At 42.0% G+C, this 18,394-nt stretch overlaps 1 protein-coding gene across 4 annotated transcripts in view; it reads left to right on the top strand.

Moving 5' to 3' along the window:
• Positions 1-18,394, top strand: part of thada (THADA armadillo repeat containing) — a 116,341-nt gene that overhangs the window by 38,184 nt on the left and 59,763 nt on the right. For all 4 annotated transcript variants that reach the window (XR_014801905.1, XM_084947770.1, XM_084947769.1 and 1 more), the window contains 2 exons: positions 217-306; positions 7,042-7,173. Coding sequence is in view for 3 of the 4 variants with exons in the window: in XM_084947770.1 (XP_084803896.1) it covers positions 217-306; positions 7,042-7,173 (222 nt within the window). In the remaining variant the exon portion in view is untranslated. The remainder of the gene's footprint in view (positions 1-216; positions 307-7,041; positions 7,174-18,394) is intronic.

Here is an 18,394-nt window from a genome sequence, read left to right as displayed (position 1 = left end):
TACGCGTCTGAATACATTGTGGTATTGCCATCTGATTGGCTAATTGGGTATCGGCATCTATGAGCGCTTAAGCAGGTGTACCTAATGAATTGGCAGATCGTATTTTATATGGAACCTTTACTATACACTTCACCGAATATATCAAAGATGCTTGTTTGTGAATCCTTATTTCTGATTGTCGTTGTAAGAGCTCTCTCTCTCTCTCTCTGCCTGCAGGATGACGGGTCGAGAGTTTTTCACCCGCTTTCCGGCTCTGTACCCGTTCCTTCTGAACCAGTTGGAGGAAGCTGCAGCCACAGTGGAAAGGTAAGGTGGCGCTCTTAAATCCACACACGCACACTTGCCGTGGCTTTTTGCACATCCTTGGTCCTATTATGGGTTCACTTTGACTTGCATTTCAGCTCTACAAGACAGCCTTTTTTGTTTGCTTAAGCTGATTAAGCAGTGGTGCTTTTGCACTGGCAGGCTTTCTGGTGGAAGAAGCAAGGATAGCGCAACTTTTCATCAGTCCGGAAGCTAGGTTTTTCTCAAAGAGCTCGGCTCTTTTTCCTCTGCATTGAATTCTCATGTGGGCCTTTTTCTAAATTGCTTAGCTGACAGACAATTGTTCAAAGCACAGAGCTTTACGAGCGAATAAAACAAATGTCTTGTTGAGATTTTGCTACAGTTTTTGGAGTGGAGAGTTGGGTCCACTTGGGTTCATCGGTCTTATCTTTGTCAGCTCAATCCAGACTCCCTTTTTAAAAGCATATGAGTCATCCAACAGCTGCCCAGGCGGCCTTATCTTAATATGGATCCAATTAATTGAAAGCTCTTTCAGGCCAGCTCTTTCACAATTCCCCCCTGCTCCCCGCGACCCTTGTTAAAACATTTGCAAATTTCCCACGGAACCAGATCCCGGCTGTCTGACTTCCCACATCTCAGCGTATCGCGCCACCCAAACAGACCAACCGCACCAAACTGTAGTCATACGCTGCAGGACTGGAGGTAAGAGGGCTGCTGTTAGTGGTTTTTTAAACAGACGTGAAAGAGTGTGTTTCCAAAATAGGCCATCGATATAGGAAAGATTATAGAAGCAGGATCTGGACCTGTGTAAGGCTGTATATTTGTGGATTATGTAACCCGCCCTTCCTGCAGAAATCCCTCTTATTACTAAAGCTGCGAGATGTGTAGTAATACACAAGCTGACATAGAAAACACTGGACAAGCAGAGTGTGTGCTTCTTCCTGCAGTAAGCATTATTGTTGCATGCAGACAAGTCTTGCTGATGTTGGCATGTTTCAGCCTTGATGAGCTTTGTAATCATAGTTTTTAAATAAAATTCTTGGTGGCAGTATTTAAACCTGCAAAGCTGACTCTGATTATCTTCTTTTAATACTCACTGTAGTGACTATTAAACAGTTTTCATAGCTGTATGGATTCAAACAATTCTGAAGTCTTTACTCCTGATAAAAGACGCTTTCCATTACTTTATGAGCTTTATTAGCTCCAAAAGCTCAGTTTCACTTGTTGATAGCAAAGCAATGCAGATGGACCAGCACATGGCATGCTCTCTACAGGCATTCGAGCCTTATTAGAGTCACCAAGTGTTTGATGCAGGGCAGCTAGTGTACAGGGTGTTTCCCTGACAGCAGCTGGTTACTGTGAGAGATGACCTGTTATCACTGCCTGTACAGCTGAACAGTGATCTCTGTATAATCAACCCCCTACACTCTGATTCTTACCTCTTAAAAATGACTCCCATCATTCTTTTAAACTGTTTTTATTTTATTGTTATATAAATATTGTTTAAAGCACCATCTTTCTGCCATCATTCTCCTTTTTTGTTTTTTTTGGCAACATGTTACACTGTATATCCATATATTTTATATATACTATCCTTAAATGAAGATAAAGATACTCATCATGGTATCAAACAAAGTCAGTTGAACTTCAGGGATATGAATGTGTTGAGTTAGAAAGCACAAAACATTGTGAATCCATTTCATGTATTTACAAAGTAACCACCAGAGAACTGCTCCTGTACATTTATCCAGTCAAACAGTAAGAAACAAACTCCATGAGCATCACATTAGGTCCTTTGCCCAAGAACGCCAAAAGTGGCAGATGAACCACTTGCACACCATCCTGTTCACAGATAGCAGCAGGTTCACAACGAGCACCTGTGATACACGTGAAAGAGTTTGGAGACGCGGCGGTGAACGTTAAGTGGAGAGCTGGAAACCCAACGGCCCAGCAGTCATTCCTGTTAGATTTCAGACTTCCACTTAAAGTCCGGCACCTGGAGAGCATGCATAGTGGGTGCATTGCAATAGGAATTCTAAGTGGATGAGTCCACGCAGTCACAAAAACCAGGCAGGCACATGGAGCTCCACACAGACCCACTGATGACGAAACCTGCGTCACTGAGACCCGAGTGGACCCTAGTAGACTGCTTCAGAAAGTCGCACAGACTCCATGTGATACCCTGACTGTCTCAGATCCACTCTGAGACCTTATCCTGCTGCAGTGGGTCCTTCCTGGTGCAGGAGTGTCTGGTCCTTAGGTAATCTAGACATTTTCTAGATGAGAAAGATTCACAGTTCTTATCCACCCACTGTCAGCCTCAGATATCCCTTCACTTAAAGATCCGAGAATAGACTAAATCCCTGAAACCACGGCTTTTTGCTAACACATTACTTGCACATATATACTAACCTTGTTTTCTTTTTTTTTTAAACTCTGTTCATGCTTAATGTTAGCATCCAGTATTATCACAGTGAATATGTGATGGGACAAAAAACAGTTGCTGTTCTTTAAGGCTTCTCCTTCCTTCAATGTCTGAGCCGAGATTCGGTTTGCAGAGTCACAGATTATATATCAGATTCACACAGGCCTAGAGACCAGTTGGCAACTTCTTAGCAACCACCGGTTGTTGGGGAAGAAATGCAGATTCGTTGACACCAAGCAACCACTAGCTACCTAGCAAATGAAAATGTAAATTTCAGTCGTTTAGCGGGGTCTCGATGTTTGTGTGACCGGGGCTTCAGGTGAGCACGTTTCTTGACTTATTTAATAGTTATTATTTATTATGGCTTTCACTTGTTTTATTCCTTAAATGAAAGGAAGCAAGGTAAAAAAAACAACAACAACTAAAAATCAGCTTCATCACACGCCACGGGGGAAGAAAACTGTCCAGACCAAAAGAATCAGATTTATTTATTTGTGTGTTCTGCCAGTGCCTTTCTTATTTTGATTCCTGATTATTAAATGGAGGGTTTTGAATGACCTGTGAGTACATTTTGCGTAGCATTTGTTTCTGGTAACCTCTGTTTTACCTCCTATAGTACTTCCTATAGTCCTCCTGTCACACAGTGTCTGCTTGTATATGCACTCACTCTAAACACTCTAAATTTAATTTTGAAAAGACTATCTCGGAGGGGCCTAAGCATGCTCTCATATATGCTCCAAGACCGACTTGTTGTTTCAGATTTCAAATTTTATTATCTCTGCGTAGCAAAGCAGATTTATCTGCAAAAGTATTTCAGGTCACCGCCCGCATTTTTAATCCGCTCTGATTTGTAGCAGCGCTTCATCTTATCTGCCTCTGCCTGCACGTCCAAAGAAAACAGTTTTCGGATCATATTCCAAGTCATTTTCTAAACACAGTGGATGATTTATTTGTCTACCAGTGGAATAAATCGTAAGCTGCAGCTTGACTTTACTTTAGAGCTTCTTTGGTGTCTCTTTGCTACTGTGTCCCCTTCACTCCTTTCTAAATGAAGAATTCATATACTTAAGGTCAGCGCTCTGTTTCCACTCTTTCTAAACGAGACAAAATAAAAATAGGCTGTTTCATCAAACACCCGGCTGTTGCAGATGATTGAGGAGTTTGGGTTAGAGAAAGCAAACATTCACAGAAGGATCTGACAGCATTAAATGCCACAGAGTCGCTTTTTTATCCTGTCAAATGTTTCTGCCTTCAGCTGCATCCCAACAAGGCCTTGTATGCCCCCCTCTCCACCACCAGCCCAGTCCCTTGTTTCTGTGACATCACATCCTGTCCCGCTGTGCTTGACTGAACTGTGACATTAAACACATTAGACCAGTTACTAATTGGGCCGCTATTACATTTCCCATCTTGCCGATCTGCGGCAGTCCCAGTGGACGGTTCTCTGCGAGTGTTTTGTTTAACGAAGTAATGAAAAGCATACGATGTTTTCTCGGGGAAGGAGCGGGAGGGAAGGTCTCCATTCTGAGATCCTCATGACTAATGACAGGTCCCAAAGGATGTACTGCTCTCCTGATACACAGTCACATTAGCAGACCTTCACAAAGTTCAGCGTCAAGCTGAAACACTGTTTCCTCCTCATGTTTCTATATTCAAGACAGGAAAAACTAAAGCTCGTGAAGGCAAAGCGCGGCTGCACTTCGTTGTTGATACTACATAAGGTTCATTTTATTTTGCTCTTTGAGTCCTTGTTTCTTTCCCTGTCTCTATTTTCCTCCCTGCTTCCTTCGCTGCGAGTGTGTCAGAGTGAAACTGTGAAACCGCTGGCAGAGAGACACTTTTCCATTCTGACTCAGCTGGCAGTGAAGAGACTTGGATGGAGGAGAAGAGGGAGGTGAAAAGCTCGGTTCAAGGACTGATGAGGACATGACTGTTTGAGAGCGTGGGTGGTTTTAGACATGCAGGGTCTATTAAAAAGCAAGAGGAATTTAGGCCAGTTAAATTTTGCACGGTAACTTTGGTTATTTGTGCTTTTCAGGTGACTTTTCACTGTTTGATCCTGTTGCAGTGAGCGCCACATCAGACTGTTTATTTCTCACCACTATAGATGAATTCCAGGAGCTAAAAAGCGCTTTTCCTCGAGTTCCTGTCACGTGAACACTACACCGATTTTAACGTTTTAACTGCTAGTGCTATGCTAACAAGTGCTGTTCATTAGCTCGGTCTTTCTGTGCTAAGCTTAGCTAATCGTCTGCTGCTTTAGCTTCATAGTCAGCCGATAGTAGTGATGTGCGATACCACTGATTTCCTTTCCGATCTGATACCAAGTAATATTCAGGGTGGTATCGACGATACTGATCCGATACCAATACTTTGTACAAAAAACTTATTTTATTTATTGTATCTCAAATTCTAGCATCATAATGATTACAGGACATCAGATTACTTGTTCTTATCACTTAATAATGCAGAGTTCATCATATAGAAATAAAAAAACTGAAGTTGTGCCTATTTGAACAGCTTGCCCTCCTGCAGCACTAAAGGACTCCGTGAGAGACGTCTGTCTCGCCCTAGCAGCACCTGTCCCTGTCCTCCTCTTCAGTTCGCCTCAACATACGCTCGTCATATTCTGTGATATGATTTACTCTGAGGTGTTTGATAAGGTTAGTGATGTTGCCACAACCATACATGCCAACCCTCACGATTTTTCCGGGAGAATCCCGAATTTCAGTGCTCCTCCCGAAAATCTCCCGGAGCCACCATTCTCCCGAATTTCTCCCGAGTTTCCACCCGGACAACAAAATTGAAAAACCGTATCGCAGAATTTATGCGCGGCCCAGCCAATTCCAGCAATGGCGGCAGGTACTTAGTTTTAATATTACTCTTATTTCTCTTTCTGGGTCGCAAAAAAACTTTTAACATATTTTCAGGTGAGAGTGTAGCTGTGTAAACTTCAAATATCTGAGCCGATCGACACATCGTTTTCAAACCCCCGCGGTCTTTCACTACTCGGGTTAAATATGATATATAAGTCACTTTGATAACTTAAAAATGTTATTGTTTGGCTTTTTCAGTGTTTTATTTGTTCGTGGGTAAATCGGTTTGGCTGAGATTAAAGTTATTAGATTAAATTAAATTAAACTTTATTAATCCCTCGGGAGGGTTCCTCCGGGGTTTTCACACAGCTGAATAAACGTCAAACAGAAAACTGATTAAATAAAGTGTGAGACGGTCGAGAGTTTAAGTCAGCGCCCTGTTATATTTAGATAGCAAGGAGCAGACGGCAGAGTTTCACTCCACCGAGGGAGCCTGTGACGTACTACCCGGCTTTCTTTAGACCTCGAAGGCCGGGTCCTCAGGTGGATGCAGCCTCTGAATTTGGACACCCCCGCTGTTTCCGGGCCGGCCAATAATAACGGTGACATTTAACGTATTTTATCCAATAAATAAACCCTGTAAAATGTATTTACCCCCCCAACAGCCCTTTTGAATGTCTCCCTAGTATGGCCACAACACCTCACTTTTTTGCCACATGTATCGCAAACCACGTCTCAGCTGTTTGTAGAGGTAAAATACGTCCGCACAATTACGCTCAGCCATTGTTGTGAGTGCGCACGCCAAGGGGCGGCGAGACATTTATACAGACGTATTTCACACATGACTATGATAGGCGGAAGAGGAAGTAGTTCCTTTGAATGTAGACGATCCGAATGTTATAGTTTCTTTCCACTGTGTTCCTGTTAATGATAAACTACAAATTTACTCTAAATTACTAAAATATCGATATTTTAATGTGAGAATCGATTCTAGAACATAAATGATTGGTATCGGAGGAATCGATATTTCAGGATCGATATTTCAGGATCGATCCGCACATCACTAGCCGATGGACAAGAGGATATTCTCATTTAACTATGAACTCTTAGCAAAGGGCAAGAAAGTGAAGAAAGAATTACTGTGCAGTTCTGCCATAGAGACTCCTGAAGTTCAACTTCATAGAGTTTGACTGTATGTTAGCATAAGCCCCACATTTATCTATGGGCTGTTAACAACCCTTCACTGGAGAAGTGAAGGTTAGTCCTAGAGCCCACGTTTCAGGCCCTTCCCTTTGCTAACAACTTATTTTATGTGTACAGAGTCCCTCATGATCATGTCTGAAGAAGATTATCCAAAACAGCGTTCAGTTTATCAGTTCTCTGCCATTACAGTGACGGCAGGAGTGTCGCCTTGAAGTATCCATTCATTTAACGGCTTTACCATTGATGATTTATGACTTTTACTTTCTAGATAACGTTAATTGTGTGCGTCTTTGTGTTTGTGTACATGTTCAGTGACAGCGGCCAGGTGAAGCTGCACCCCAGTCTCTTCTTGCTGCTGCTGGTTCTCAGTCGGCTCTACCCTTCTCCCATGGATGGATCCTCTTCTCCTTTGGGGCTCGCACCTTTCATGCCCTTCATCATGAGGTAGGTGATCTACGCATGCATGCACAGGTACAGTGGAAACAGTGGAGTCACAACAACTGAGACCATTACTGATGATTTTCTACAAATGTGGGTTAGTTTCACAAACAGCGCAGTTCAGCTGCATGGACTCTACAGGTTTGCCCAAACCACAAAGATGCAAAGCAGGGGACTTAGCAGTGTCTCCAGGGAAGCAAAACGCATCCAGACCCAAATGTGTTTTCTGCTGGTTTGATACACTCCAGTGGATTTCTCTCTCCTGTCTTCTTACATACAGTGAACATGTGACACGGGTGGTCAGGACTATGGCTGCTTTCTGTGAAGTGGAGGATGTTTTAACCCACACCAAGCATTCTGACTGAGACATGGAGATTCATCCGCTCTATTCATTTTCTTCTTTTGATGTGGTAGTCAGTTCAGCGATGTTCTAATGATGTTTTTATGTATACACTCAATGTTGGGCGATTGGATAAATATATCAGCTATCGTCAATCGTTTTTACAAGGGTCACTTATTTATTTGCCCATGAGTAAGTTTGCTAATAACGATGGAACTAATAGAAGCAGTCAACAGAAGGAAAAAAAAATAGTAGCACTGTTTTAACAGCACCCTCGTTCATCTGCGAACACATGCACCGTCCTCAGAGTGCGCCCAAATGCTTGTTGATGGAGCTGCAGAAGCTGGTGATAGCCTAGCATACTCAGCCAGTGTCAGGTGGACATGTACATGCTCATGCAAGTTAGTCGTGTTTGGGTACTTTGCTCGCACTATACGTCTGCACAAGTGGCACACCGCTTTGGTTACTTCCTTAGGTTTCCCTCTTTCATCTGGTTTAAAGCCAAAGAAATCCCAAATTGGCGACTTTATATTTTTTTAGTGCTGTCAGCGTTAACATGCCATCATGACGACTAACGCGATAAACAATTAATTAGGGGATTAGTTCGTCCATGTTTGGACTTCTTCTGTGTTGTAAATGCGCAAATCAGTCTGTGCATGATTACATTGCTCCGGCCATCCTGCGCATGCACGAATATATCGCCCATCGACGATTATTGGACTGACGATTGTCGGTTGGAAAATTTGTACATATCGCCCAGCCCTAATTCCCAGTCAGAGCTGTTTTTGACATTGCAAAATTCCGGATATCAGTTATGCCATTAACAGAGAAAAGCACAGGCTTTAGGGAAGGCTGTGCTTTTGCCTCAGAGGAAATATTTGTTCATACGCTGACCTTTCATTATTAGAAACTTTGGCCGTGCTGGATTGGCACGCACATGACTTTTATTTCATGACTGTCGTCCCTGCGTTGTGATGTTTCCTTGGAAACATCTGTCAAACTGATTCTGTCACTATTCATCCCTCCGCTCATAACAGTGGACTTGAATGAGCATTTCTCCCACCCTGCCTTTTCCAGTCACTTTGCCTGCTTATGTAAAGTCTGAAAGAAAAAATGTAACCAAAGGAATTCTGTCCAACCCAAGAGAGTCCCACACCTGCTCACTCAGCTGTGATAAACCTCTCAAACTAAGTTTATCTGAACTTTTCTTTCTAACTATAGAACAATTCACAATCAGCAAAGGTCTAAACATTTTGTGTGTTTGTGTGTGTGCGGGGCTTCTTTCAAATCTAATGTTTCGCCATGGCTACAAGAGAGATTGTTTTGTGTTCGTCTGTAGGATTTTGTGTCTTTCCACACTAAGACAAAACACCCATCTAGTGTGAGCTGTTCCTGCAGCGAGCAGCGCATGTGTGTGTTGTCTTGCGTTGCAGCTTGTCTGAATCCACTCGCTGTTTACTGGAGAGTGAACCTCTCAGGCGAGTGGGAAACTTTAGTCACAACTTCATTTTGTTACATTCCTCTAATGGAGAAATGTACAAATATTATTGGAACATGTTCTTATGCTGCACCTGCAAATAAGAACCGTAAGCTTCAACCTTGTGTGTCCACAAGATTTGGCATCCCAAGAAAAAAATACCTGATCTCAGCATTTAACACGCCTACACCCTTCAACAGCACCTTGATAAGGTGTATAAAATAAAAGCAGCACAACTAAGGTGGTGGAGACTGAAGCTCATGTTTTCTGGAATGCAAGCACACAGCTGGTGATGCTTTGTGGCAAAGAAAAGGTGGGTGTGAAGGTTTTTTCACTTTGTACGGAAATCACTATTGTGTTATGTGTGCAAGGCAGATCCTTCTGATTACATTTCTTTAAGATATTCTGTCACTATAGCTATTCTGAATAGTTTATCTGATGTGTAAATTATCCAGCCAGATGATTGATGCAGTATTTTTACAGCTGGATAGCTTGTGCGTCCGACTTTGTGTGTGTGGATGTGCACGCATGTTTGGGAGGATATAGGGAGTTAAGCTTTGACCTTGAGGTTGGAATGCACTACTGATGGTTTAGATAATAGTGCTTGCATGTGGGTGCTGTGTGTGTGTTGGTAGGGGCTGGTAGGGCTGGGCCATATCATACCGTTCACTGTAATACCGGTATAATGTTGGGCAACGACAAGAAAATGAAATATCGCGATAGAATTTAGGTAAAAGGTGCATGCGCGGTGCCTTTGTTTTCATACGCACATGGCGGAAAAAGCGTGCCGGCGGCGACGGAGAATGAGGGCGAAAGCGGATCGTTGAATGAAACGGATGAAGCAGAAGTGGTTTGTAAAAATGCTGCAACTTCAGTGTGGAACTGGTTTGGCTTTCGACCGTCAGATACACAACAAAGCACTATTTTTGGTAGAGCATGCTAGCGGGCCGTCGTTATTACCGTGTTTTTTGGAAAATACGGCACACTTAAAATCAATCCTTTGATTTTTATGAAAATCGACAGAGCCTCTTATAATCCCGTGTGCCTTATGTATGAATTCTGGTTGTGTTTACTGACCTCGAAACGATTTTATGTACACGGCGCTCGAAAATCTGTCAAATGTTTCAGTACAACTTTGCTAAGCTACGAAGCCGCACCGCTTGATGGATTGTCGGAGCATTACGGCTATCGTAGGCAGGAGCCTCGCGGAGTGATACGTACTGTGCTTCAACATAATATTACCGTATTGTGTGTGTATAACCTCTTTTAAGTTTTGTGGATATTATACATGGTTATGCTGAGGATATGTCGGCCAATTTCCACTGGAAATGCCTTTTGGTTAAAATGTCAGCAAGAAATTTTGCACTGTTACAATTTTATATAACTTTAATGCACATAAAAAAACAGCTGCTTGTTTAAGTGAAAATACATTGATGTTTTTTGCACTAATAAAGTTGTGGAGTTGTAAAGTATTTTGTCTAGTGTCAATTATATCATCAGTTATATCGTTATTGCAAATTTTCAAATGTATATCGTGATAAATATTTTTGGTCATATCGCTCTGCTCAAGGGGCTGGCATAGTGAGGAGACATAAAACTGGTATTGTAGCATGCTTTGTGAGGAGATGTACAGTAGTTGTGGGATTTGGCTTTATTGTTAGTGCAGTGGCCTTTTTTTTGGCAGGCGGGTGTCTTTGTCTCCATGGCTACGTCTACCTTTTTTTTAATGTTTAGTTTAGTTGCGATGCTTAAGCTTAGGGTAAGATTTTGGGGAATGAGATTTAAAATGAGTCAGTGTTTTCACAAAGCTAGTGCCCCTCACCCTACAGACTTGTTAACTGGAATATAAGAACCACTCATCCAAATACCTCAAACTAACCAGGCAGTAAATCCTCCAATTTTCAAGTAGATTGGATAAACATCTGTCAAAAATTGCCAAAAATTGTCACATTTTTAGTGAAACGGTAGAGCCGTATTGTTTGCGGTTTACTGTATAATATATTCTGGTGTTGAGCAGCTCTTTTAGTTTGTTTGGCCCAGACTCAAAGTTTGAAAGGAATTCAAGTTTTATGCTAACATCTGTGCCTCCCCAGAGGAGTAGTCTGACTCCCTTTGCATTGACCTCAGTGTCTTCAGTGCCACGGTGAGGGTGACATTTGGTGTTTGCGTGCAAAATTCTCATCAACTGTTTGAAGGAACTGGCATGAGATTTTTGTTTAGATGTTCACGTTCCTCTGCACCTCAAGGGGAATTATGACTGTTTTGTGTTTTCCTTCATCCAACCTTTGTTATGTTTAAAGGTGGAGATTTGGGGCAACTATTGCTACTGGTCCTTTGCCAGGTTAGCGTAGTCATTCTGCTTCCCAATGATCTTTCAGGATTACTACTTATTGCACGAAACTCTAGTGTGTGAGGGTGAAACCTCTGCCCTCTAAAACAGTCAAGTTCAACCCTGTTGTATGAGTAATGCTAATAAGGTATGTGTTTGTACATAATAGTGTAGCTCAAGGTTATAAGACATAGCAAAGTCAAAGAACAGGAAATGCAAAGCTGCTAGTGCCCCAAATATTTAGCCTTTTAAAAAAATCATGTTGTTTTCAGTTTGACAAGTTGGCTCCATTAAACAGTGCTTTTAAGTTGTAGCATTTCCTGCTGGCATTGTACCCTTTATTACAGAGACAATTGTTACTGGACTACGGATATGTGTCAGAATCCTTAAACAATGTCTGGATTCGGCTATGACTACAAAAATAGTCTAACTTTCTTTTTTCCAGTTTGAAGTTTTTACCAGCAGCTCTTTAGGCGCTGACGTGTTGCCTCAGGATCTTTAGAGACCTCCAAGACTATTTCACCTGTATTGGTAATCTGGTCTTGATCGCATTTGGTTTTTCCTCCATCTGTACACTCTGTCTGACTGCACACTTAAGGGCTGGTTCTGTAACTGTTTCTAGTCTGATCCACGTCTTCAGTCGTATGCTGCAAAACACTTCATTTTTGTTTATATAGGCAGATCACAACCACAGTTGCCTTAAGCCGATTTATACTGTAAGGTAAAGGCCATACAGTAATTTCAGCAATCGCTTGGCGAGAGTGGGAAAGAAAAACCCCCTTTTAACAGGAAGAAACCTCCAGCAGAACTACATGCAGGTATGGGGTAGCCATAGAGCTGGGCGATATGAGATTTTTTCATATCACGATATGTTTTTTTCATTTCAGGCGATAACGATATATATCACGATATAAGCCAAATAACTATATTTGTAAGATTTAAATGTGCCGTTGCTCACAAGTAAAATGTGAAATAATCAGCAGCTTGTTTTGATTGAAATATGTATTTCCCATAATAAGTTCAACAGGGTAGATGTACTTAAGGAACATGAGACTTTTTCAGATAAATAAAGGCAAATATTGCAAACTACACAAAAGGCAGCCGCTAAAGCGTTTAAGTTTCAAAATAGAACAAACAAAACAGACTACTAAATTGTCAATTCCACTTAGAAATTATTAATTCTAAAAATAAATCTTAGTTTGTTTTACAGAAGAACAGACAAATTGACTAACTTTTGTCAATATCAAATAAACTGAGAACTAAAAGGAAATTCTCAATCTCTCCTTGTTGTATAGCTTAGCTTTTCAAACAGTTTTAACAGTTACTTTAGCCTGACAAAAGCCGAATGACGAATTAGCGCTTCCAGTCAGAGATTGAGCATGCACCGGTTTATTGTATTTCCAGACTTGCTTTCGACACAATTTACAGTGCGCGCTACTCTGTTTTTTGTCAGACTTGAAATAGCCGAAATACCTTCACACTACGGAACTTCTATGGCTCTTCCGTTCGACAATCTCTCCGGCATTGGATCATCTGTTTTATCTTCGGTAACCTTCGGTCACGCTCTCGGTTGATTTTTCTCTAGTCGGCGCACTCATTTCCTCCATTACCCGGGTGGCACGGCGGCTGGCTGCTGTCCAAAACAAATACACATGTGCGGCTTGGCACTTGTGCTGTACGTAACAAGTCACGTGACGTGACGCTGCAGCTGTGATTGGTTCGGCTCTGCACTACTTAATTTGGATTGGCTGTTCTTTTTTTCTTTTTTTTAAGAGGACAAGAGCGGTGAGGCCTATCGCAATAGTTTAATTTTTCTATCGAGAAAAAGTTATTTCGCAATACATATCGTTATCGTTCTATCGCCCAGCTCTAGGTAGCCATCTAACTCGCATCTGATAATAACCTGTTGAATAATTCATTTCACTCCATATTTAGTGACACACATAGAAAATGGAAAGTGAAGTGTGATCAGAAGCTGACTGGGTCATAAACTGGAGCCGTTACCATTTGCACCTGTAAATGTGTGACTTTGCCTTCATTGAATGCATACGTTCTTAAAAAAATAAAAAATCTGAACCTCAGTGAAATCTCGTAGTTATGCCTTTAGAGTTCCATCTCTTGTGGGTGAAAATAAAAGGGCTTTCGGCTGAGTCTGGCACTGTCAGAGAAGGTATGCAGCACACACATCTAGCCAAATGAAGCCCACATGTTGGAGATGTTAAATATAGCCCAGCCACAACTTCTTTGGCTCCAGCCATGTTTCTCTGCGATACCCCCTTTCCATCCCCCAACCCATCTACCCCAGGCGTGTGCAGGACGTGTCTGATGAGGCCGATGGCTGTCGCCCACCGCGTGCTCCCCGTCTCCATAAGACCTGACCTGTCACCTCCAAGGATTAAATGTTGCTTAGCTTCACCTGTTGACAGGCCAGAGCACCATACTCAAATACTGTGGTATAACTCCTTTACACCGCATAGCAAATAATTTTTTAAAATCTTCATAACCTCCCACCTCATCCTCACTAGATTTGTAACATTCCCTCGATGCCGGGCCCTCTGCAAGCGTCACACCTGCATGCGTAATGACGGAGTGAATAATGATGATGACGAGAAAATGGGGGAGGATGACGAGAAGCGGACATTTGTTATAATAATTAATGGCTTCATTCCTATCCGCAGTGTCTTTAAAACGGTTTGTCTTATCTCCTTGGAGCGCCTCTCTTTTTCTCTGTCTCTCCATCTTAACTGTAAGCCCTCAGAGTGTTGTGGTAGTGATTTATATCCCGTGATATCCAGCCCAGGCATTTCTGCTCACCCTGCCTGCACCACTCCCTTCCTTTCCTTTTTGGCCCGCACTGTCTCACATCTCATTTCTTTTGAAAGGGCACAGAAATGCCTATAAACTGACTTCAAAAGGGGCTGCTATCAGTTTCTTTTTGTTTTGTTTTTTTAATACAATGCAGTGCATTTCCCCACGATGACGAATGGTGAACAAATGCCTAGAGAAGACCAAACTTGCCATCAGTATCTGAACTATGCCTGACATAAAAAGGAAATAGTTTACTGACACATTACAGGATTACATTTCATAATGTAAACTGAAGCTGTACCCTGTGTGCTAATCAGGCCAACTAGTAGCGGCAAGGAGTTTATGAAACTGATGAAAACTAGCACTGTAGAATTAGAAGATACAAGATGGTATGCCAAAAGCCGTGCAAAAGAGAACATGTAGGAGTTTGCGTGCTGTGTAGAGCACTGAAATTCATGCCTGAACCTTCAAACTTAAGACATGAAGGGTCATACCTGTGTTTTATTAACTGAGAGGGGTCTCCTTCACCAAATAATAATAATTTGAAGGAAAGGGACAGTGTGACTGGCATCTTTCTAAAACATCATCCTCTTCTTCATCACCTCAAGCCTCAAGTCTTCTGAACCGAAGTCAGAGCTCTAACACAAGAAATAGTGCAACAAGATACTTGTTTATTCCTGATATTGTCAGAAGTACTTAATGTCAGCAGATTAGACACGAGACCGTTCCGACTAACGTTTGGTTTAAGTGACCTAAAAACATTAAAACACTCACAATTTCTCTCCGATAAATAGTTTGATTGCATTTTCACATTGTATGAGAGTTTATTCACTAAGCATCAGAGTCTAGTAATCTTAGATCTACACAGATGAACACAGGCTAATAACATCAGCTTTAACCCTCCAGTTCTGTGTACACCCCCCCCCCTTACTTTAGTCTTCCCGGCAAACATTTTTCACCACCAAATTCAGTTCAGTGGGTCAATCAGTAGGTCGTAAAGTGGGTCTTTCAGGGTCAATGGGGGGGGGTTAGTGGATTCCCACTCATCTCCTATGGTGACCGGGAACACCACATATGTAACAAGGTTGATTAAAATACTCAACATTCAATGAATGAGGCGATCATCACTTTCATATGTTCACCTGCATAGTGTGGAGGATGTCATAAGGCCTCGAGGCCATCAGATGTAAAAACCAAAACAGTATTTATGAGTGTTTTAAGTTGTAAATCAGTCAGATTTGACCCGAACACGACAGGAAGGAACAGCAGTGCTGCTTCCCCACAGAAAAGTTCAGGATATCTTCACCAACTCACCTCAGCATCGCTGTTATCAGTCAGAAGTGGGCTTCTCTAAATGACTGGCCCACATTGGACACCTTTCACAAAGTTTTACAGCCTCTTCAAGAGTAAATGAGCGCGGACGGCATTGACAGCTGAGGTAAACAGTGGACTGACAGCCTTCCACAGATGGGGGGGAAAACACCAGGTTAGATCTGTATCTGGTCCAAATAATAACATAAACACACTGGCCACCTGCAGACTTATGAGATGTACTTTAAAGTTAATGTTTTTGATATGTCCTACAGCGGCCACCGTAGCGAGGGTTATACTGTTGAATTGGGGAGGACTAAGAAAATAGAAGTCAGTTGACTGCAATCTGCCGATAACGTGAAAATCTTACATTCTGTAACTTTCAGTGTAGTTTGATGTCCAGGTGTAAACTTGACACATATTATTTTAGGTTATGAGATCTTTTTGATACATTCACTGTTAACTGGATGTCTTTGGGTTTTTGCCTGTGGGCAATTTGAATATGGCTCAGTTCATACGGGCTGTTGTAATATCAAAGATCTACACAAAACTGACAGAAGCATAAATAGCAATGCGAACATGATTATGTTTACATGATTACGTTTACATTATGCTGGCTGTCTGCCTAACCAGGCATGTACAGTTACGTGCAGCCATGATTATGCTTGTCGGGTTCATACCGGATGTTTTTTAATTTGACACACATTCTAGTGGTTTTCCACACAGCAAAATAGTCAGGACAAAGAAAGACTTTTGGTGGTAAAGTAAAAGGAGGATTGTTTTTTCTTGGCTAGATCGCGTCCATATGAATAAATGAAGGAAGCCAAATTGTTTAATTTGTCACTCCTTGCTTTTTAATTTGCTTACAGTAGGTTCTTTGCTAATCAGCTTTGACTCTCAGGCTTGTTTAGCCAACATGCTTGAGTCTCTGTGGAGGAAGCAGTTCTCCCAGCTTTCCAAAATGAGGCCCAGATGAGCCTGATCCAGGCCAGTCAACAGTCTGCCTACTGAATCCCACAGGGGACGTCCCTGTTCCTAAAATTACAACCTTCCAAACTGTCATTTCCTTTTGCAAAAGACTTTCAATGGGACAAATTAGCACAGATAGTTAACATATGGGGCCCAAATGGGGGCTGGGACGAGTGGAAAGTGAGGAGTTTGCATGAAATTTGGTGGGTTTGTGTGTGGGACGTTTGTGCTCATAAATTCACGTGTGCAGGCGTGCAGAGCTCAGGAATGCAAACTGTTGTCTGCGTTTGATATAGGGCCCTTTGGTTGTCTGTCTGGCTGTATGTGTGTGTGTTCACAGCAGGTGGAAAAAACATTTGTTAACAGTTGATCTGTTGCTCCAAACAGCCCCCACTTTGTTTCAGTGCATACCGATTGGACGTTTCTTGTCACTTCTTGTCCCGGTCTCTCAGTCAAATCACCAGGAGATCCAACACTTGATCGTTTATTGGCTTTGCTGCTTCCTCTTAACAGATGCTGTTTATTATTAACATACGCTCTCACGGTGCTATCCAGATATCTGCTAACATATCTCGCCTCCACTCAGTACCAGAGCCAAAAAGACGGGCTTCTTTTTCACCTCCACATGCCGCTGCAGCATGAGAGGTGTTTCACATTTCTCTGGAAGCTTCTTTGAATTTTCCATAGCAAAGCCGAGGGCCGTTTTTGGCCCCAGCAGCCAGTTTTAATGCCATGAAAGCCCCTAAACAGCCGGCAGTATTAATGTACCTTTGATCCACTTTTTCCTTTTTTGCATGTAAATAAGTATGCATGCTTGTCATAGACACCATGACGTCACCTATTGGTTTTTGCACTCTACATTTTGAAACATCAGCATTAGCATTTTTGGCCGGCACCATGTTAGTTTATTGGAGCCAAAAAGTGACTATATTTGGATTAGAGGGTGGAAAGGGTAAGGACGGCTACATCCATGAACTGTATGGGTGCAATATTGGACTTGAGGAACAAGGTATCAATAAAGAACTCCTCAAAACTGCAGCACAGGATTGGATGGTATATTTCACACAGCAATTTGTGTTATTTGTCAGTTGGTGACTCAGATTAGTGAAGGTGAGGCCTTGTCAAGGTTTACACACTTGCCTGGATGAGTTCTAAAAAACAAAATTCACCCACCGTGCAGTTATGAAGGAAGAAACTGTCCATAGAAAATACAGTTTTTTCTTTAAACAATGTCTTAAGAGTTTTTCTTTTATACATATAAACAAAAAGAAAAGAAAAGGATTACAGATGATCTGTACATTCGGGGTAAAAAGCCCGTACATTTAACGCTGTGAAATAAAAGGGGAAAAACGGGAAATATAAACACATGTATGACATTTCCCAAAATAACATAATCCCTGCAAAATAATGCCATTCACTCCCACCCAGGACACTGCCCTAGACCTGTACACTGTATTTCCACACCTGACATAAGAGAGTTTGCTGAAAAATTCTTATAGATTTTGAAATGCATCAATGCTTTGAAATTTCCCAGTAGAGTTCTGGAGTGTCTGCGAGTGTCTTATTTTTTTCTAGTTTTAGACACAACATGAGGTCACATAACCACTGTTTGTGAGTGGGGGGGCAGCGTCCCGCCACCTCAGTAGGATTGCCCTCCTGGCCAACAGGGAACAGAATGATAACGCCTGTCTTTTATAGGCACCTCATTCCCACTGATGGCAAACAGAACAAGAAGGGGGCCAGGGGCCAGCGTCACACTGAAAATCCTGGTCAGGGTATGAAAAACGTCTGTCCAGAACTGAACAAGACTGGGACAAGACCACTACATGTGGATCAGTGAGGCTTCAGCAGTTTTGCATCTGTCACAATATGGAGTGATTTCAGGATAGATATGAGATAATCTGGATTTTGAGAAATGGACTCGATGCACCACTTGAGTTTTTTCTTTAAAAGTGGTAAGATTAGGTATTTTAGCATAGCAGTCTGTAGTAAT

Source organism: Perissodus microlepis, chromosome 13, assembly GCF_051167445.1.
Source record: "Perissodus microlepis isolate ML-2025 ecotype Zambia chromosome 13, ASM5116744v1, whole genome shotgun sequence".
In the NCBI taxonomy this organism is placed as follows: Eukaryota; Metazoa; Chordata; class Actinopteri; order Cichliformes; family Cichlidae; genus Perissodus; species Perissodus microlepis.
The sequence above is the reverse complement of the archived record's forward strand: the minus strand, read 5'-3'. Positions and strand labels throughout refer to the sequence as shown.